This window comes from Musca domestica, unplaced genomic scaffold (genome assembly GCF_030504385.1).
Source record: "Musca domestica strain aabys unplaced genomic scaffold, Musca_domestica.polishedcontigs.V.1.1 35, whole genome shotgun sequence".
Taxonomy (NCBI): Eukaryota; Metazoa; Arthropoda; class Insecta; order Diptera; family Muscidae; genus Musca; species Musca domestica.
Genome location: NW_026712315.1, coordinates 1,915,097 through 1,936,531, shown reverse-complemented (window position 1 = coordinate 1,936,531; position 21,435 = coordinate 1,915,097). Strand labels below are relative to the sequence as shown.

The 21,435-nt window shown below is 40.0% G+C and overlaps 2 protein-coding genes across 2 annotated transcripts; both read right to left on the bottom strand.

Annotated features, from left to right (window-relative positions):
- Nucleotides 1–843: 843 nt before the first annotated feature.
- LOC101888703 (probable peroxisomal acyl-coenzyme A oxidase 1) lies at nucleotides 844–7,567 on the bottom strand. The gene is made up of 7 exons (XM_005182169.3): nucleotides 7,381–7,567; nucleotides 2,909–3,065; nucleotides 2,558–2,850; nucleotides 2,093–2,498; nucleotides 1,514–2,020; nucleotides 1,191–1,455; nucleotides 844–1,128 (listed from the first exon to the last, which is right to left on the bottom strand). Exons 2-7 carry the CDS (start codon nucleotides 3,001–3,003, stop codon nucleotides 844–846), a joined length of 1,851 nt encoding a protein of 616 aa, XP_005182226.3. The 5' UTR covers nucleotides 3,004–3,065; nucleotides 7,381–7,567.
- Nucleotides 7,568–9,423: 1,856 nt separating this feature from the next.
- Nucleotides 9,424–19,888, bottom strand: LOC101895722 (probable peroxisomal acyl-coenzyme A oxidase 1). Its single transcript, XM_005182119.4, has 7 exons — nucleotides 19,564–19,888; nucleotides 13,773–13,935; nucleotides 13,412–13,704; nucleotides 12,940–13,345; nucleotides 12,374–12,880; nucleotides 12,199–12,304; nucleotides 9,424–9,970 (listed from the first exon to the last, which is right to left on the bottom strand). The coding sequence occupies exons 1-7, from the start codon at nucleotides 19,694–19,696 to the stop codon at nucleotides 9,554–9,556; spliced, it is 2,025 nt and encodes a 674-aa protein (XP_005182176.1). The 5' UTR covers nucleotides 19,697–19,888; the 3' UTR covers nucleotides 9,424–9,553.
- Between the last annotated feature and the right edge of the window lie 1,547 nt (nucleotides 19,889–21,435).

Here is a 21,435-nt window from a genome sequence, read left to right as displayed (position 1 = left end):
CGAAAAGTTGTTCAATAACATCTTTTTCTGTCGAAAAATTGATAAAAATTTTCCTGTCGAAAAGTTTTTCGATAACTAATGTTTCTATCGAAAAATTGTCCGATAACAATGCTTTTTTACAGAAGAGTTATCCGAAAACAAATTTTGCCGATAATAACGTTTTCTATAGAGAAGTTGTCCGAAAACAACTTTTTCAATAGAAAAGTTGCCCGATAACAACTTTATCAATACATAACAGTGTTTTCTATAGAAAAGTTGTCCGATAACAAATTTTTCTGTAGAAAAGTTGTTCTATAACAATATTCTTTGTCGAAAAGTTGTCCGATACCAACTTTTTCTACAGAAAAGTTGTTCAATAACAATGTTTTCTATTGAAAAGTTGTCCGATAACAATGTTTTCTATTGAAAAGTTGTCCGATAACAATGTTTTCTATAGAAAAGTTGTCCGATAACAACGTTTTCTATAGAAAAGTTGTCCGATAACAACATTTTCAATAAAAAAGTTGTCCGATAACAACATTTTCAATAAAAAAGTTGTCCGATAACAATGTTTTCTATAAAAGATTTGTCCGATGACAACATTTTCTAAAAAAAAAGTTTCCCGATAAAAAATATTTCAAAAAATTATCCGATAAAAAACATTTCGGTACAAAATTACTTCGATAGCAACTTTTTTCGTAGAGAATTTTCTGATATCCACTTTTTCTCTAAAATTTTTTTTTTGAAATTTTTTATGCATTTTTTTAATTTTTTTTTTATTTTACAGACAAAATTGATAACCAATATTTCGATGCAAAGAACAGGTTGTAGTCTTATTTATTTTATATTTAAAAAAAAAAAAATCTACAATTTCGATTTCTTAGCATTATCAGCATTTTCCTTCATGAATGGCTTCAAATGGGCTTCAAAGAAATCCGGTACTGATTTTCTGTTCAAAGGATGTTTTAGGGCCGCCTCAAACAAGCGTTCATACACGTTGCCATCATAGCAACCCAAGGCGGAACTTAAAATTTTATCATTGAAATCAAAGGCATCCGTTATGGCCACAGCATCGGGTCGTAATTCCTTCAAAACTTCTTCCAGACGTCGTTGCAACGCAGATATTTCATCTTCCGTAATTCGAATGAACTGCAAAGGAATAAAAAGGTCATAAGTTTGGATTTTTTATTCTTGTAACTCCAAAAACTTACCCTCAAAATATCACCCAAATGTCGGAAGAATATCTGGATCAAATGTAACTCCAACATATTTTCCAAAACCTTTTGGAATTGGGGAGAACGCTGATGTTTATTGGGGCTGTTTACAATCTGCTGATAAAAATTACCAGCCACATAGGAACGACCATGTAGTTCAGCAGCTTTGGTAAGTTCCAAACCGGAGTAGTTGACAGCAGCAGTTTGGCTCTGGGCAGACTGCACGCGGGCATTGTAGCTCTGGAAAGCCAGACGTATGGATCTGAGGAAGGAATTTTGCTTCAAGTTTTAAGTCCAAATCTTTAGACCTCACAACTTACCCCACACAGGCATATTGTATGGCCTTGAGCAAACACTCCCACGACCCAGTCCATTGGGGAAAACTGGTCATCTTTGAACATTCCGAAATATAGGCCATGCTAGGCATGAGTTCTCTTCCGGCCAAAACTTGGGACCAATTTTTCATGAGAATTTTTCCCACTTGCAAATATAACACAGAATTCTCTCCCTCATAGGTACAGGCGGGGGCTGCCATGGCGAAAATATTACCCAAATTCCCAGCTGTTAAATAACCATGACCACCGCATGCTTGACGTAGACGTTCTATGCCATAAGTCGAATCATACGAGGTGGCAACCTTGAGAATGCAAGCCAAGGCATGCAGCTCGGGAAGGCGAGAGAAATCCTTGCGATATACAGCCTCTGCTGTTTCATTGTACATATTTTGTAAATTTGCGGCTGCCAGGCGATAGACCACGGCTGTAACTATTTCAGGTATAACTTTCATTTGTTGGGTCAAATGTTCGAGGATTTTCGGCTCGGGTTGCCTGGAAGGAAAGTAGAGAGTTTTTTTTTCTTTTTTGTTAAAATTAGATCTTAGAAGGAATCTTTTCACTTACCCCTCCTCTATGGGACTCTGACGTCGTATAACCGAATACCTTGTAGCAATGGTGGCTGCCTGAGCTAAGTAATTAGAATTTTGCCTTGCAACCATACATCGCACAAATACCATAGGGAAATATGAGACCTGTGATACAGGGCTCTTAACAAACCTACCATCCGGCAAGACCTGTTGATGTCTCATCAGCATATTCAGGCGGGGCACACGGTAATCCTTTAAGCCCAGGAATCCATTGTTCACTCCGTTCAAACCCATTTTCTTACCAATCTCTCCTACATGCACACCCGGCAGAGGCATGTGTGTCTCTTCATCTCTTATCTGGACCACAAACATGGCCATGCCCTTGGCTTCGTTATCGATGTAGAGCTGGGCCACAAAAATGCAATAATTACAAGTTTGACCCACTGGAAATCCAAGATATCTTAAGAAATTCGAAAAATATAAGAACTTTAATACCACTTACATCCTCCAGGCCACCACTTGTACGATGACAATTTTGGTGTATTCAAAACAAATTCCTCGGTTCCGCGATCATAATCAGCCCTTGCCTCCAAACCCCTCAAATAGGTGCCATGACCCAATTCGGTTTGTGCAAAGGTTCCAATAATCTCGTTGTTATCCGCTCTTCGACCAAATTTCTCATACTGCTCATCGGTGCCTTGTTCCCTGAGGGCCCTGGTAAACATAAGGATGTGGACACTCAGAGGGTTGCCACTGGGTATTAGAGCGGTAATGGCTTCATCACCCATCAGAGCTCTAGGAAAAAACGAAATTTTAAAAAATTTTTCACTTCTGAAAAGCTAAATTTACTCACGGATAAATATCAGAACCTCCCGGGTTAAAACGTTCTTGCAGCGATCTCAATTTCTTAGCCGCAGCAATGGCATGTTTCACTGACATTGATGCCATATCTTAATAGGATGCAAACTCCGCATCCAATGGATCTCCCACAAGTTCACATGCTTCTTTTTCTGAAAAGAATATGGGATATATTTTAAAAAACTTTATAGAAGATCTAGAGACCCTGGATTCTTTATAGGTTACTATAGGACAGATAGTATCTATTGATAAGCTAGAGCCTACAAATAAGCTGAAGTGTCAGCGCGCCTCCAAAGACGATCTAAAAGGTCAACGAGCCTCCATACGCGATCTGAATGGTCAGAGAGCCTTCTTAGAGGAGCTTAAGGATCAGCAAGCTTCTCTAGACGAGCTGAAGGGTCAGCTAGCCACAAAAACAAAATTAAGAATCAGTGAAACTGTACAGATGAGCTAAAGAGTGAGCGAATCTCCATAGGTGAACTGAAGTATCAGCGAGACTACATAGACGAGCAGAAGGGTTAGCGAGCCCATGTAGACATACAGAAGGGTCAGCGAGTCTATGTAGATGAACTGAAGGATCAGCAAGTCTATGTAAAGAAGCTTAATGGGCACCGAGTCTGTGTTGCGGAGCTCATGGGTCAGAGAATCTAAACAGAGGAGCAGATGGGTCAGCGCATCTTTATAGAGGGTCTGATTGGTCACCCAGTCTGTGTTGAGGAACTGATGGGTCAGCGAGTCGACGTAGAGGAGCTGGAGGATCTGAAAAGTCAGTGAGTCTATGTAGTGGAGCTGAATTGTCTGTGAGTCTCTTTGTGGAGAAGAGTGTTGACGGACCAGTGAGAGGGTGGACGAACCATGGAAAGAGTTGACGATCCATGAGAGAGTTTACGAACCAGAAGAGAGTTGACGAGTCAGGACACAATTGACTAGCCAGGATACAGTTGACGAGCCAGGAGAAAGTTGACGAATCAGAAAAGAGTTGACGAAACAGGAGAAAGTTGACAAATCAGGAGACAGTTGACGAACCAGGACAGAGTTGACGAGCCAGGAGAAAGTTGACAAGGCAGAAGAAAGTTGACGAGCCAGGAGAGAGTTGATGAGCCAGGGGAAAGTTGACAAACTAGGGTGAGAGTTGACGACGAAACAGGAGAGAGTTGATGACCCAGTGGACAGTTGACGAATCAGGACACAATTGACGAGCCAGGAGAAAGTTGACGAATCAGGAAAAAGTTGACGAACCAGGATATTGTTGACGAAACAGAGACAGTTGACGAGCCAGGAGAGAGTTGACGAACCAGGAGACAGTTTACAAACCAGGAGAGAGTTGACGAGCCAGGGAAAAGTAGAAGAGCCAGAAGAGAGTTGATGAGCCAGGGGAAAGTTGACAAACTAGGGAGAGAGTTTAAGACGAATCACGAGATAGATTACGAGCTAGTAGACAGTTGAAAACCAGTGGAATGTTGACGAACCAGGGAGAGCGTTGAAGAGCCAGGGAGATGCCTTGTCAACTGGCCGGGGCCTAAAACAGGGAGAGAGTTGACGAACCAGGTGAGAGTTGTCGAGCCAGAAGAAAGTTGTCAAGCCAGGAGAAACTTGGCGAACCAGAGAGAGAGTTGAAGAGCCAGAGAGACGCATTTTAAAGCAGAATAAGAGCTCTCTCGCCAGTCTAATTTCTCTTAGTTCTTTTAAATCATCAAAAAATGAGCGTTAAAGCATCATTTATACATTTTCCCATATAAATGGTCTTGGAAAATATTCATGTTAAAAATCAATTGAAAGGAATCGATTATTATAAAGAAAAATATAATTTTTGGTCTTTCCAAAAAAACTGAAGTCATAGTAGTCTTTATAGACAGAAACTGGACTCCGTGAGTCCAGCCAACTGGCTGAGTAAGCCAACTGGAAGCCAGGCAGTCATTATGGATGAGTTGGAGACTAGGCCGTCCTCAACGAAGAGCCTTAGACCGATCTGACTTTATGAACAAGTTGGTGGCCCGGAAATGTTATGAGCTTGCTGCATGCCAGAGAATTTTCATAGAAAGTCTGGAGACCTTCAAATCTCCATAGGGGAGTTGGATGTCCAACGAGTCTTGATAGAAAAACAATTCTTTTTTTATTCTTTTCGACAAGTTGGAAGGCTACAAGTCTATACGGATGTCCTGTAGAACTGAAAATATTTACGGAAGAACTCAAGACTTGTTCCCAGTTTTAGGCCAAGCCATCTTTACAAAGAAGTTGGATGTTGGACAGCCTTTGACATTTTAAAATTGAAGGCTCAGGAAAGGTTTTTCGATTAATGAAAAATTTCATGGACGTGTTGGAAGCCAGGGAGAAAATCAGTAGGTCTGATTGGAGGATTTGAGGCAAAGAGACTCTTTATAAGCAAGATGGTTGATCAGAAGGCTAAAGACCCATGGACAAGCTTGGTTGTCTTTATAAAACATCTGGAGGCCTGGCAGTTTTTATTGAAGTAACTCAAAAAATGGGTTAGAGAATTAATTTCCTTTTCTTTAGACGTAAATAATTTTTATTGAATGACCCTTTAAAGATTGTGCTTGTGTAGAAACACTCGCTTCGAAACTTTAGCCAAACATTGCACCGATTATCGTGGTTAATCTACAAAATATTTTTGGCCCCCCCATTGAAGTTATTTTCGTATAGCAATATGCAGTATCATTTTTTTAGATTTGATAATGGAAAGTAAATTAACTTTTGTCAAAATAATTTTAAACGGAAAATTTGGTCAGTTATAGATTTGGATTTTTAGTTTTCTTCAACAGCAAACCTATTTCATAAGTCGGTCGGGGCCGACTTTATGATACCCTCCACCACTTTGCTAATTTAGTAGAGCTCCACATAGCAATTAAATGTTTTAATAGGAAAATTCAATCAAAAACGCTATGAATAAAATTATAATTTAAAGTTCAAAGGACTAAATATGCCGAAGCATTTGTATCTTTTAAATTCGGACTTGTATTGTCCATTTGGTACAAAATTAATTTGAAATCGGATAAAAATATATATGCGAGCTATATCCAAATCGGAACCGATCTCGATAAAATTTGGCAAAGATATTTCTGAGCTGTATTCGATATATTTGCCAGAATATCGTTGTTACAGAGTGCATATTACGGCTGTGGGTAACATATATAACAAATCGGAAGAACAGTATATATGGCAGCTATAGCTATATCTAAACCGATCTTCACCAAATTTGGCATACTACCTTCTAGACTAAATTCGGTCGTATGTGCCAAATTCCATCCCATTTGGACAAATATTAGACGTTTGGTGCACAATAAATAGTAAATCGGACGAAGTTATATATGGCAGCTATATCCAAATCCGAACCGATCTCAATAAAATTTAGCAAAGGTATTTCTGAGCCGCATTTGATATATTTCTCCAAATATTTTTGTTACAGAGTGCATATTACGGCTGCGGAGACAAAAATAACAAATCGGATGAACAATATATATGGGAGCTATATCTATGTCTGAACCGATTTCGATCAAATTTGGCATACTTATTTTCAGACCTAATTTGCTTCTATGTGCTGATATTACACGTTTGGTGCACAATAAAAGGCAAATCGAACGAATATATATATATGGGAGCTGTATCTAAATTTTTTACCGATTATCTCCAATTTCAATAGGGTTCGTCCTTGGTCCAAAGAAATGATTTGTGCAAAATTTCATCTCAATCGGATAATAAATGCGACCTGCATTTTGTTCACAAGAATACATGGACAGACGGACTGACATGCATAAATCAACTCAGAAAGTGATTCTATGGAAATCCTCAAAAGTAACTATGGGTCTATCTCGCTTCCTTCTCCATGTTACAAACAAATGCACAAAGACCTAATACCCTTACCACTTTGTGGTGTAGGGCATAAAAAGTTGCAAAGTATCAGCCGTTTTTGCCAATTTTCGATTATTTAAATATATTTTGACTTCTGCTATGATGACTCAAATTGTTGAGCCTCTATGGAGTAGGATCCGAAGGATAGACCAATATTGGCCATTTCGTATCGGAGCTAAATAAATGTGATATTAATACTTCGACGAAGCAAGTTTGGGCTACATAATTTTTAGAAAATGTTAAAATGTGGGTAAGACCGAAGTATTCCATTTCACTTGATGAATGATGAAGGTACTTGATGGAGTGGACCGATACTGTCCAATTTCTCACACGACCAGGACTTGAAAATTTTAGGAGTTATCGTATGCACCAGCCAGGCAGATGGACTGACGGAAGGACATCGCTAGATCGATTCCAAATGTCATGAAACGGAGTTGGCCCTAAGAGACCTAGAGTCTAAAACCGTTATTTCGATGAGTCGCATTTTGGCTGTATCAAATGATATATACCCTCTGTAGCCATATGGCTGAGGATCCAAGGTGTAAAATCCATATCCAACTTTAAAATGCATTCTCATTATATATCTCCATTGCAACTTACCGATTATCCTTTTCCTTTCCAATTTCTCCTTGGAACCATAGAGCCAAATTGCCATTTCCTCCGAATTGAAGCTGGCATTTTTTCGCTCAATGGCAATGTCAGGATTTATGGTTTTTGGAATTTCAAAACTTTCCATATCTACGATTAATTGTTCTCGTACTCCACGGTATTTGAAATCGATGGAGAAGAATGTTTGCAGCTAACTAAAATATTATTTTGGACAATTGTTGTATTTCACTTCTAAATATGAAAGCGATTATGTTTGTTGTTATTCTCTCGAAAAAGCTTTCTGCAGCTCCGATAAATCCAATGAAAAAGAAAGTTCTTAAAGTAAAATCAAAATTTTTCTTGGAGATAAGCACTGTGAGTTAAATTGGCATAGTGTTGAGAAACCAACATGTTTGAAGTTTTTTTTTTTTTTTTAGGGGGGGGGGCTACGTGGATAAACATATTGAGACTGTTGCTCTGTTCCAGAATCTGCAAGAATCTAAGAGATTTGGAATTTTTTCGTTATCATAAAGGAAAAATCGGTTATGGTAATAAACAATTTCATTTTTTTTTTTTTTGCAGTTCTGGAGCTCAGACTGCTGTCATTTCTAAGCCACTCGTCCGAAAGCTGTTAAAATTAATCCAGTGACAGCTAATTATATTGTTTACAAACGTACAAAAAAATTTTGGTGAGAATTTTCCAGAAAAAGAGTTATTCGAGATGGAATTCAAGCATGAGGGTGTAATTTCTTTATATTTGGCTGGAAACCCACAAGTGGCTATCATTAGAGCACTCCAGCATTTAAATGTGAATACATTTTTTGTGTTTCGTACCATCGCTCATTACCGTGATACTGGTAGTGTAGCCCGTCATCAAGGAAGTGGACGGAAGAAAACAGCAACATCAGCAGAAAATGGCTCGTGAGCTGAAAATATCACAATATTCCATTCAGCAAATATTGAAAAATGAGCTCGAAAAATTCCAAAAAGTGCAAGAACTTACACGGCAACAGAAAGAAAATAGACCCTAATGAGCGAAAAAGTTGATTCGCTTCGCTTGGCCGAAAGTGGTGAACTGCCGAATTTGGTTTTCTCCGTCTCCGATGAGAAAACATTCCTTGTCCTGCAGTTTGTAAACAAACAAAATGATCGTGTTTACTAGTCAAAGAGGTCAGCTGAAAATGTGCAGCTTCGGTTGGCCACCAGAACTCAAGCGCCGGCCATAACAGCTGATGGTCGCTATCCGCTGGTATTAATCGAATATTATAGCGAAAATATTCTGGAGGGTGTATTAAAGCCATGGGCACGCAAATATTTTGGCCGCAGAGCTTGGACATTCCAACAGGACTCAGCACCATTGCACTCAGCACGCGCCACCGAAGAATGGTTACAAAATGAGGTTCCTCGCCTTATTTCCAGCACACAATGACCACCGGATACCAATCCGTTGGACTATTGTGTCTGAAGTATTTTGGAAAACAAGGTTGGCACTAAAAAATACCAAAGTGTCGATCACCTCAAGCAAGCGCCAAAGGGCCAAAATACCGAAGAGCAACATTCGGGCAGCGTGTGACGGATTCATTGGCCGTTTGAAGACCATATTTCGTGCCAAAGATGACCAATTCGAACAAATCTAAACTTTTTCTAAAATTTAATGCTATTTCCGACATTTTTTGCTTTCATTCAATAAAATTTAAAAAAAAAGGAAAAAATTGTGGCGTTTGACTTTGTTCCAGTTTTTTTTTGTCTCACCCTGTATGTTTTCTTATTACAATTCAAACTTCAATTTTTGGAATATTTAGAAATTTTGATTTAACTTCTCGCTGTATTTTAAAGAATTCAATTGTATTCAGTCTAGTGTCAAATGTATACCCAGAATTCCTGTAGAAATGTTGATACTGCCTCTATCGCACCCAAAAATTAAGAAAAAAAAAATCATTTCAAGTGAGAAAATCAGCTCTTGGTCTCTAGGAATATCAGAAAATTTCTAATTCTCACAGAGCATTGTTAGTCCTTAAATGCAAACATATTCTTCCAATCAAAATACTACTGAAATTTTTGTTCTCTCTTATTTTATAACTATTTATTTTATTTAAATATAAAAAGTTAATCCGTACATAAATATATGTACCAAAAACAGACCAATTAACTACATATATACACAGGAATACATATACATACACATTTACATTTTCGATTTCATAAACGGCTTCAAATGCTTCTCAAAGGAATCTTGAACGGGTTTCTGATTCATGGGACTCATTTTGGCTGCTTCGAAGATACGCTCATACACATTACCATCATAGGCACCCAGTACGGAATTCAGAACACCATCACTGAAATCGAAACCATCGGTAATGGCAATAGCCTCGGGGCGCAATTTCTTGAGGACAGCTTCCAAACGATTTTGTAACGATTTCACATCGGCTTCAGTCAACGAAATGAAACGTAGAATATCATTCATATGTCTGAGGGCGGTGTGGACCAAATACAATTCAACCAAATTGTCCAAAGCGGCTTTCGTGGGTTTGGACAGATTGGCTGTCTTGGGACCGGTGATTTGTTTCCAGAATGTTTCGGCAACGAATTGACGACCATGGAGCTGTTAAAACAGAAATATGGAATGAATACGATTTTCGAATTATGTTTATGAATTTTTATTAGATCTGAGACTGAGTACCAATACTTTTCAGTTGTGGCTCAAGACCTTTCAATTTAGCCCTAGTTTTTTATAACTTTTAGTGCGAGAGATTGGGACTTTTCAATTTTGGGCCCAGGCCTTAACAACCATAGAGTTGGGGACTTTTCATGAGAGTTGTCCAAAGGTGTTAAGCCCACATTTCAAAATTCCGAATATCAATTTGTGAATTTCTCCTCTCCGTCTCCTCGGACGGTATTCAGCTCGTCTATTCGAAGACTATCTGGATGGCCTTCAGCTCGTCTATTAGAACACTCCTTGGACTGCCTCCAGCTCGTATATTCAAAGACTCGCTAGCGGGCCTCCAGCACGTCTATTCAAAGACTCCCTGGCATGCCCCCAGCTCGTCTATACAAAGACTCCCTGGCATGCCTCCAGCTCGTCTATACAAGGACTGCCTGGCGGACCTCCAACTCCTATATTGAAAGACTGCCTGACGGGCATCCAGCTCATCTATTGAAAGACTCCCTGGCGGGCCTTCAGCTCATCTACACAAAAAGACTCCCTGGCAGGCCTCTAGTTCGTCTATACAAAGAGTTCCTTGCAGGCCCCCAGCTCGTCTAAACAAAGACTCCCTTGTAGGCCCCCAGCTCGTCTATTGAAAGACCACCTGGCGGGCCTCCAGCTCGCCTATTGAAAGACCACCTGGCGGGCCTCCAGCTTGCCTATTGAAAGACCACCTGGCGGGCCTCCAGCTCGCCTATTGAAAGACCACCTGGCGGGCCTCCAGCTCGTCCATTGAAAGACTCTCTGGCGGGCCTCCAGCTCGTCTGTTGAAAGACTCCCTGGCGGGCCTCCAGCTCGTCTATTGAAAGACTCCCTGGCGGGCCTCCAGCTCGTCTATTGAAAGACTCACTGGCGGGCCTCCAGTTCGTCTATTGAAAGACTCCCTGGCGGGCCTCCAGCTCGTCTATTGAAAGACTCCCTGGCGGGCCTCCAGCTCGTCTATACAAAGACTTCCCTTTCGGCATTCAACTCGTGTCTTTAAGGTCTCCCTGGACGGCCCCTAGTTTGTCTCTTTAAAGAATACCGGGAACCACCTCCAGCTGGTCTATTTAAGACTCCCCGTACCCACCGTCAGCTTGCCTATTTAAAGACTACACGGTCCCGAATCCAGCTCTTTTATTTTAAAACTACTTAGACGACCTTCAACTCGTCTATTTAAAGACTCCGTCGTCAATCTGTTAATATATTTAACGACTCCCTGGATGGCCTCCAGCCCAACTATTTAACAACACCTCGGATGGCATTTAAAAACTCCATATCCTGTCTTTATCTCGACAATATAAGGTATCCAGAGCCCGTCTGTAGCTCTCATCTGAAAATACTGTCTGGCTTCTAGATTGCACAAAACGACGTATTGACCTCCAGCGAATTTATAGAGAGTCCATGTTCTTCATCTCGTCTTTAGGAATTTCCTAACATTCATTTCGCCCAAAACGACGACCTGGACTCCAGCTGGTCTAACATTCGTCTAAAAAGAATCCTTGGCCTTGACCTCATCTTAAAAGACTCCCCGGACTCCAGCTTGTCTAAAAAGAGTCTTCTGTCTGGGGCTTGTCCAAAAAGACTGCCTGGCCTCTACCTCGTCTAAAAGACTTCCTGGCCTCTACTTCCTGCAGCTCATTTAAAATATCTCCTTGGATTCTGGCTTGTCTAAAAGTATTCCTGGTCTCCAGCTCGTTTACCAAGACTCCCTGATCCCTAGCTCGTCTAATAAGACTCGCTGATTTCAAGCTCGTTTAAAGAGACTCGTTGGCCACTTAGTCTTCTAAAACGGCTTCCTGTTCTCCAACAAATTTACAGAGACTCTCTGGCCTTCAATACTCCTATAACGACTCTTTTAACGTTTATGTGGCCTCTAACTCGCCTACAAATAACTCGTCTACAATTTCCCTCTGGCCTCCAGCTCGTCTACAAAGAATATCTGTCCCTTCTGCTCGTCTACAAATACCCTGGCCTTAAGGTCGTCTGCAAATACTCCCTGACCTTCATGTCGTCTATAAAACATCTTTTGGATCCAACTCGTTTAAATAGAAACTACCCAGTCTCCAGCTTTCCTTGTAGTTTCCCAGGGCCTCGAATTAGTCTACAAAGACTCCCTGGCATCTTACTCTGAAATTTGCCCTTACCTCTGCTGCCTGCAACAATTCAATACTGCTGTTATTAAATGCCTCTGGTTGTGTTTCACCGGCCATCATTCGTTCCGAGAAGCTTTCAAATGCTATGCGAGTTTTGCTGTAAAATAAATATGATTTCATTTTAAAATTGCCAGAACTCTTCCCATTTCAAATGCCTCCAACTTACTGGGCTGCAGTGTATTTCAAGGCCTCAACAATACATTCCCAACTGTTGTTCCATTTGGGGAAGGTATCCTTTTTCAGGCCTTGCCTCAAATACTCGACACTGGATAACATTTTTTTACCCTCCACCAAATAGGACCAGGATTTCACCAGGAAACGGGCAATTTGCAGGAGCAGTACTGTGTTTTCACCTTCATAGGTGTAGGCGGCAACGGCATTGCCATAGATATTACCTATGTTGGCAACAGCCATAAAGCCGTGACCGCCGCAGGATAATCGCAGGCGTTCAATGCCAGCACAGGCATCTGTGGTGCAGAGGGCCTTAAGGGCACACGAGAGGGCATGCATTTCAGGAAGTCGCGAGTATTGGCCATTGTTGATTTCGTCGACCGTTTGATTGTACAACTCCCACATGTGTTCGGCAGATATGTGATAGGCAATGCCGGTGGCAATTTCAGGGAACAATTTCAATTGCTGGGCTACATGATCCATGATTTGGGGTTCAGGTTCACTACGAACGGGAGGAATTTGAAAAATATCTTCTTTCCTTCTACAATAATGACAACTTACTTTGGATTAATTGGACTTTGTCGTCTAACAGCCGAATAGCGTGTGGCAATGGTGGCAGCCTCCAATAGATAAGTGGCATCCAAATTGACAATTAGACACCTCGTATAGACCATTGTCATGTAGGACAATTTCGACACAGGACTCTCAATGAAAGTACCATCCGGCATGACTTTGGCGTTTTTCATGAGCATATTTTCGCGGGGAATGCGCACATTCTTGAGGCCCAAAAAGCCTTGATTCACAGCAGCCATACCCACTTTTTTGCCAATTTCACCAATATCCACACCTGGCATGGGCATATGAGTCTCCAGATCACGCACCTGGACAATGAACATTTGTATGCCCTTGTGTTCACCGTTGATGTACAACTGAGCCACAACATTGGCATGGTTGGCAGTGTGACCCACTAGCGGAGGAGGTAAAAATGTTCAATAAATAAAAATTTGAGAAAAAAAACTAAGATGCAACTTACATCCTCCAGGCCACCATTTGTAGGCCTGCAGACAGGGCGTGTTCAATACAAACTCCTGTGTCTTTGGATCATAATCGGCCCGAGTCTGAATACCCCTAACATTGGTGCCATGAGCCAACTCCGTCTGGGCATATGTACCAATGATATTACAATTCTCCGCTGCCTTGGCCCATTTCTCCACCTGCTCTGCTGTACCCTGACCCTTGATCACATCCACAAACATGGTAATGTGTGTGGAGACGGGACTGTTGGCTGGAAACAGACCATGGCTATAGACATCATAGAGACCCTTTCTGAAATTTTTTAGAGGTTATTATGGAACTTTCAGAAAATTAAAATGTATATAGGATCAAATACTTACGGCCATATATCATTTCCTCCGGGATTCCTTTCCTGTTGTAATTTCTTGAGCTTTTTGGAAGCAATAACAACTTGTTCCACAGCCCGATTGTAGACACCCTCATGATCGAGATATTCATGTTTGAGGCCATAGCCTTTTTCAAGACCCTTGAAAAGCTCGTGTTCTGAAAAAGAATGGACGAAATAGTTGAGAATGACATTTCTCTCCCAAATAGTGTTTTAAGTAGCGAAGCTCCCTGATTTAATCCAAATTCTACGAATTGTCAGAATCACTGGCCTTCCAACTCCTTTAAAGTCTTTCTAGTCCTCCAATTTGTAAAAAAGATTTGCTTGCTTCCCCTAAATTCTCCCTGTCTTTCTCTAAATTTTGTCTACGAATTGTCTGTATAAAAATACCTAGGTCCAGCTCCTCTAAAAATACTCCATGTCCCCCAGCTGCTCTAATGTCCCCTGCTGAGCGTCTATAAATCACCCTTGATTTCTGGATCGGCTAAAACGACTTCCTAGTCCTCCTACTATTTAAATAGACCCCCTTACCCTCCAGCTCCTCTTAGAGGACTTCCTGTCCCTACAGCTTTTCTAAAAAGACTCCTGAATATCTATAAATCTCCCTGGTCATCAAGATCGTCTAAAAAGACTTCCTAGTTCTTCAAATTGTTAAAGAAGACTCCCTTGCCCTCCAACTTCTCTAAAAGGACTCTTTGTCCCCAAGTTGTTCTAAAAAGAAACCTGAGTGTCTATAAACCTCCCTGGCGATCTGGATCGTCTTAAAAGACTTTCGAGTGCTGCAACTTTTTTAAGAGACCCCGTTGCCCTCCAGCTCCTCTAGAAAGACTCCCTGTCCCCCAGTTGTTCTAAAAAGACTCCTGAGCGTCTATAAATCACCCTTGAGTTCTGGATCCTCTAAAACGACTTCCTAGTCCTCCTACTATTTAAATATACTCCCTTACCCTCCATCTCCTCTTAGAGGACTTTCTGTCCCCACAGCTGTTCTAAAAAGACTCTAGAGCGTCTATAAATCACCCTTGATTTCTGGATCGTCTAAAACGACTTCCTAGTCCTCCTACTATTTAAAAAGACTCCAGCTTCTCTTAGAGGACTTCTTGTCCCCACAGCTTTTCTAAAAAGACTCCTGAATATCTATAAATCTCCCTGATCATCTAGATCGTCTAAAAAGACTTCCTAGTTCTTCAACTTGTTAAAAAGACTCCCTTGCCCTCCAACATCTCTAAAAGGATTCTCTCTTCCCCAGCTGTTCTAAAAATACACCTGAACATCTATAAATCTCCCTGGCCATCTAGATCGTCTATAAAGACCCCCAGGCCCTCCAGCTTGTCTCTAAGAACTCTTCTACATCTATAAATATCCCTAACCCCCATAAAAAGACACCTTACCACCCAGATCGGCTACCAAGACTCTGGCTTACCTATAAATCTCCCTGGCCAACTAGATCGTCTATAAAGACTTCTGGCCCCTCCCGCTCTTCTCCAAGGACGCCTCTGCGTCTATAAATTGGCCTGACTATCCGCTTTTTTTTCTCTAAAAGGTTCATTATCTTCCAGCCCCTTTAAAAAGACTCCTTACCACCCAAATCGGCTACCAAGACTCTGACCCTCTAGCTTACCTATAAATCTCCCTAGCCATGTAGAACGTCTATAAAGACTCCTGGTCCCTCTCGCTCATCTGTAAGGACTCCTCTGCGTCTATAAATTTCTTTGAGTATCTAGTTTTTACTAAAAGTTCCCTTATCCTCCAGCCCCTTTATAAAGATTCCTGAACACCCAGATCGCCTACCAAGCCTCTGACCCTCTAGCTTACCTATTAATCTTCCTGGCCATCTAGATCGTCCACAAAGACTCCCGGTCCCTCCAGCTCGTCTCTAGGGACTGTTCTGCGTCTATAAATCTCCCTGACTAACTTTTTCCTAAAATGTCCTTATCCTCCAGGCCATACAAAAAGGCTCCTGACCAAGATCTTGATCCTCTAGCTTACCTAAAAATACTTTTTGGTTCTCCAACTTGTCTATATAAACTATTTGACCCACGGATAGAAACTTTTGTAATTTTTTGATTTCTTCCCTTCACACCTCACACCCCGCCTATCTGTGTTACCTACTTTCTACACACCCCAATGTGAACACACCTACATATTGACATAACATATAAAGGCTTAATCATTGATTAAATATATTTAATAGATTTCGTTTTTATTGTCATGCACCTACAATAATCTTCTGATAAACACTGACCCTTGTATTTAGGCCCACTGTTATCAATCCGAAGTGTATGTACCCGAATATATGACGTGTCATATACACAGTCAGCTAGTCACCGGCATTCGGGTAAATGAGTGTTTCACATTATCAAAAAAACTCTACTTAACTACAAAAAATAAATATTGTTAACATTTTTATCAGATAACAACGAAGTCGCATGTTTCAAATCAATGCCAGTCGGCATTAGTCCAAAACATCTAAAAATTGCAACAACAACAATTAAAATTTATTAGCAATTACAATGCAATTCGGTTCAAATGTAGGAACAGTTTTTTTCATAATCACACCAAAATGAGGGCATGCGGAGGCGGAGAGAAGGAAATATTTTATGGGTGAGCGAAGGAAAAGTTTTATCGATGACAGAAAGAAAGCTTTGGATATCCCGAGGGAAATCTTGATGTAATCCCATGTGGAGGCCCCACGAGTATTTACGGAAGATATAGAGTTTCAGGAAGCATTGGGACGAACAGTGAACTTGGGAAGTCTTTCTAGATAAGATGAAAGTCAAGGTAAAACTAAATGGATTAGTAATCTTTACGGAAGAGCTAAAGCCCCTGGGATCTATACAGAGTAGTTTTTATAGATGAACTGAAGGGTGTGGAAAAACATAAAGGGCTTGCTAATCTTTACAGACGATTTAGAGCACCAGGAAATCTTTACAGTGTTTATAAACGAGCTGGAGGCACAGTGAGGAACCAAAATTCAGATAGTTTCAAACGAAGAATATCCTCATAAGGTTTACAAATGACATGAGTGGCCAAGGAGGCAGAAATAACGGCAACATAGTTTTTTGGATAACCCAGCAGATCCAAGAACCTTTATAGACATGCTGGAGGCCTAGTTAGTCTTTAAAGACGAGCTGGAAACCCATTGAGTCTTACAAAGGAGTTAAAGAACAATAGAAGAGCTGAAGAGCGTTGTGGGCTTAATAGGAGAGCTGGAGGTCAATAAGTCTTTGTAAACGGGCTGAAGGCCAGGTAGTCTTACTAGACTAGTTGAGACATCCCATGCCTCCGTAGGCGAACTTGAGGTTCAGATATTGTTTATAGGAAGGCTGAGTGGACTCGCGTTATGGACGTTTTATTGATGAGCCATATACCCGAAAGGAGATTTAAACGGGCTGGAAACCAGAAAAAATATATTTTAGACGACCTGAAGCTTATTATTTTTTTAAACGAGCTCTGAAGCCCGGACATAAAATCTTCATATATACTAGCTGGAAGTATTTAAATAGGCTAGCTTGATGTGGGTCAGGAAGACTTCATATAGACGGCCAGGATTCTCTTAATAGACAAGCTGTAGACCAGACAGTCTTTATAGACGCTGATAGGGTAGCTGTATGTCAAAGAGTCTTTAAAATCTATTTTGGACTTGGGAGATTTCCGCGCAAGCTGGTAGCAAAGAAGACTTTTTAGACGATTTGGAAGCCGGGGAGACTTTGTAGACTAGATGGATGTCAGGTAGCTTTTATGGACGAACTGAAGAATCAGGATGTCTTTTTAGACGGACCAGAGGGATTTTATGGACAGGCTAAAGGATCAGACTGCCTTTTTCAGACGGGCTGAAGACCAGGCAATTTTTAGGGACAACCTGGAGGCCAAGGGGTTTTTCTAGAAAAGCTGGAGGTCAATGAATATATTTAGAATAGCTTAGGGCTAGGAAGTATTTATAGAAAGAAAGTCCTTTTAGACGAGTTGAAGGCCAGGAAGTTATTTTGGGCGAGCTGGAGGTCGGGTAGTATATAAAGTCCTTTTAAGGAAGAGATAGAGCTGCATAGAGTCTTAATAGACATGGATTCCATGGATTCGTGGAGCTGGAAGCCAGGGAGTTTGTCTAGACGAGCCAGAGCATCCTTTTAGACGAACTGGAGGTTAGGGTGTATTTTTGGACAGGAGAGCTAGCTCGTTTATATAGACTTCTTGACCTTTGGATTAGTTCAGAATTTTTTTTTCAAAAAAAAGCTCCGTAGAGTTAAATCTAGAAGACACAGGTTAGAGCTCTTCAGAAATTCTTCTAAAGATTGGAGATTTTTAAGAGGCCTTCTTAAATGAGTATCTTATTATCCCAGAAGATCTTATAATTTATTTTTATTCTCCTAGCCATATGGCTAGTGGGGGTACATATCATTTGATACCGCTAAAACGTGCCAGCATTTTCAATATCCATGATGCTAAAAAAAAAACATCCGATTCCATTCACGCTTGACACATCTTCATATTTCACACAACCCATTATTTATACTAACACAGGGTCTGTTGTGAAGACGGGATATATCGATCCACACCTTCTGTTACCTCCCCCACATAGAGTTCAAGATTTTGTGAAAACAAGTAAAAAAGCTGTAAGTTCTGCCGGGCCGAATTTTGACTACCCTCCACCATTTGAAACGAATTTGTCAATTCTCAAAAACAATAAAATCCGTTAAAAAAAATCTTAAAAATACCGAATTTAGCTGTTAGGGTCTATACGACGACATGGACCTACATTGATAACCTTTGTCATAAGCCATTACAATATTAAAATGCGAAACTTAAAAAAAAAATCGGTGAACAATGTCGCTAAAATCATAAAAATACCGAATATCGGGAGGTACCGTTATATGGGGGCTATACGAAGACGTGGACCTGCAAGACAATTTTCTCTCATAGGCTGTAGTATCCATTACAAACTTTAAATACCAAATCTGAAACAATTCCGGTGAATAATGTCGCTAAAATCATCAAAATAACGAATATCGGGAGGTACCGTTATATGGGGGCTATACCAAAACGGGGACCTACATGTCCTATTTTCAATACCAAAAGTCCTGCATACATTTGAGTAAAATTATTATCAAAAAATTATCAATCTACTTCAATTGCTTCGGAAGCTAGAGTGATTTCCACAGACGCATGGACATCGCCAAATCGACATAGAATTTTATGCTGATCAAGAATATATGTACTTTGTGGGGTCTAAAATGTATATTTCGAGGTGTTACAAACGGAATGACAAACTTAACCATACTATGGTGGAGAGTATAAAAAGGCTCAAAGAAAACGAACTTTGGATGAGGGTATACATCTGTCGGCATAACCGACTGACAGTTTTTAATTTGTCTTAAAAAGTATTTCTTCACCACTGTACAACTTTTGTCCATTCTCTTCGCATTGCGGAAGACTTAGCTCTTTATTATAAACAACTACCACCCATTTGAAAGTTTTCTCAAACTTTAGGAGAATTGCCGATTATTGTAATGCCATCTCATCTCAGCTATCTCGTAAAATATACGAATTTTATCTCTCAAATTCAAATAGAAAAACAATAACAGAGAACGCACTCAAAGCGACCTTTAGACTGTAAACATAACTTCGTACCCAAACAGAGCCCCACTCAATGCTTGGCATGGCATGTGTCAACACCCGACCGAATGTGCAAATATTATCATAATTATTTAAGATTATTTGAAAACTATCACACCACCCCATTATCGATCACCCGATATCGATATCATTAATATTAATTTTCCAAAAATTACCAATTTCACGTTTATTCTTCAATTTCTCTGCACCACCATGGAACCACTGGGCCAGCTCCTCACTGTTGCAGGTTGCATTACGACGTTCTTTGACAATGTCGGGATTAGGGGTCGATGGAACGATTGAAGTCATTTTGATAAGAATTAAAGAATGTTTATGACTATGTGGAGGTAATACTCGAGGTTTCTATTCCGGCAATTGTTTTTGTTTTACAACACACTCGCTAAAACACACCACCGAACCGGCAACAATCTACGACCACTCTCGAATCGAATCGAATAGTGAGTGCTGACACTAGCGTTTTTATTTTTCAACTAAATGGCCGGTGCACTGAGGCGAAAACTTTTATACTTAAAGAGTAGATGATAAAGACAATTGTTGAGCACTGAACGGAAAGCTTTTCGGTGCGAGAGCGTAACAGAAAAATCTGCACTGTGGTGAGAAGATAAGAGGCTTGGAACAGATATATTATGTGGTAGTAAAGACTTAAATAAAAGTGAAAGGAAACAGTGGACGATGACCAAAGGTTTCTCCAAAAGTGTTTACAAAAATGCACGATATTAATATCAAAGGAGACTCCAAAAATGGTATCCAAATAGCAATTGCGTTAGGTCCTCTAATTATCCACGATCGTTATTCCGACAGTTCTAAGAAAATATTCTTCAAAAATTTAAATATTTTTCTCAAATAAATAAATTCACTGAAATCCACGAACATTCCTTCTAAAATAAAACTTTTTATCAAGATGGTGAAAACTATTTATCTATTTATTCTTGTAAAAGGGTATCTCAAATTTCTCGATAATACTCTGATAATTCCTGAAAAAATATTTGTACATCCTCCACCATACCATACCACCATAATTCATCGAAATAATAATTCTAGACACCTTAGACCAGTCCGTCCGTCTGAGTCACAACGAATTAAAATAGGAAGCAAACATTTTGCACATATTAATCTTTTATCTACTGAAAGGTGGAGTTCGAAAATGGGCTATATTGGCCCATGATATCGTATAACCCCCATATAACGATACCACAAATTTTCATGATTTTAGTTACATTTTTCATTGAAATTGGCTTAAAATCCTTGTGAGCACTTTATATACATACTATAGGTCTATCTATGTATACTTATAGGTCTACGATATCGTATACCAACCCCCCCCCCCCTAAAAACTATACCACCCGATTTTCCGTATTTTGATGATTTTAACGACATTATTCACAGGAATTGGCTCTCATTATCCTTGTTAAAGATATTCCGAAAAACATCGTTTATAGTTTTGATGGTCCTTGAAAAATATTCTGTTATAAACTTGGGGCTTAAAATACATAATTTTTGTAAAAAAATATATTTCTAATTACACCATACTATGGAGGGTATATTAACTTTGTCATTCCGTTTGTAATTCCTCGAAATACTCACGTCAGACCCAACAAACTATATATATTCTTGATCAGCGTAAAATTCTAAGTCGATTTAGCCATGTCCGTCTGTCTGTTGTAATCACGCTATCTTTCGAACGAATTGAGATAGAAGGCTAAAATTTTGCACACATGTTTATTTTTCCAGTAGGCAGTTTAAGTTCAAGTAAATGGGTCATGTAGGTCTTGTCGAAATTCGGTATTTTAATGATTTTAGCGACATTATTTACCGGAATTGTTTCATCTTTGGTATTTCAAGTTCGAAATGGATACTACAGCCTATGACAGAAAATTATTTGGGCAGGTCCACGTCTTCGTATAGCTCCCATATAACGGTACCTCCCGATATTCGGTATTTTAATGATTTTAGCGACATTATTCACCGGAATTGTTTCAAATTTGATATTTGAGAATCGTAATGGATGCTACAGCCTATGACAGAAA

Coding starts and splice junctions, on each gene's coding strand:
- LOC101888703 (XM_005182169.3), bottom strand. CDS start 3,003: ATGGCATCAATGTCAGTGAAACATGCCATTGCTGCGGCTAAGAAATTG. Junction 2,851..2,908: donor GGAGGTTCTGATATTTATCC/GTGAGTAAATTT, acceptor GTTTTTTCCTAG/AGCTCTGATGGGTGATGAAG. Junction 1,456..1,513: donor ATACAATATGCCTGTGTGGG/GTAAGTTGTGAG, acceptor TTCCTTCCTCAG/ATCCATACGTCTGGCTTTCC.
- LOC101895722 (XM_005182119.4), bottom strand. CDS start 19,696: ATGACTTCAATCGTTCCATCGACCCCTAATCCCGACATTGTCAAAGAA. Junction 13,346..13,411: donor CAAATGGTGGCCTGGAGGAT/GTAAGTTGCATC, acceptor CTCCTCCGCTAG/TGGGTCACACTGCCAACCAT. Junction 12,305..12,373: donor TTGAAATACACTGCAGCCCA/GTAAGTTGGAGG, acceptor TTTATTTTACAG/CAAAACTCGCATAGCATTTG.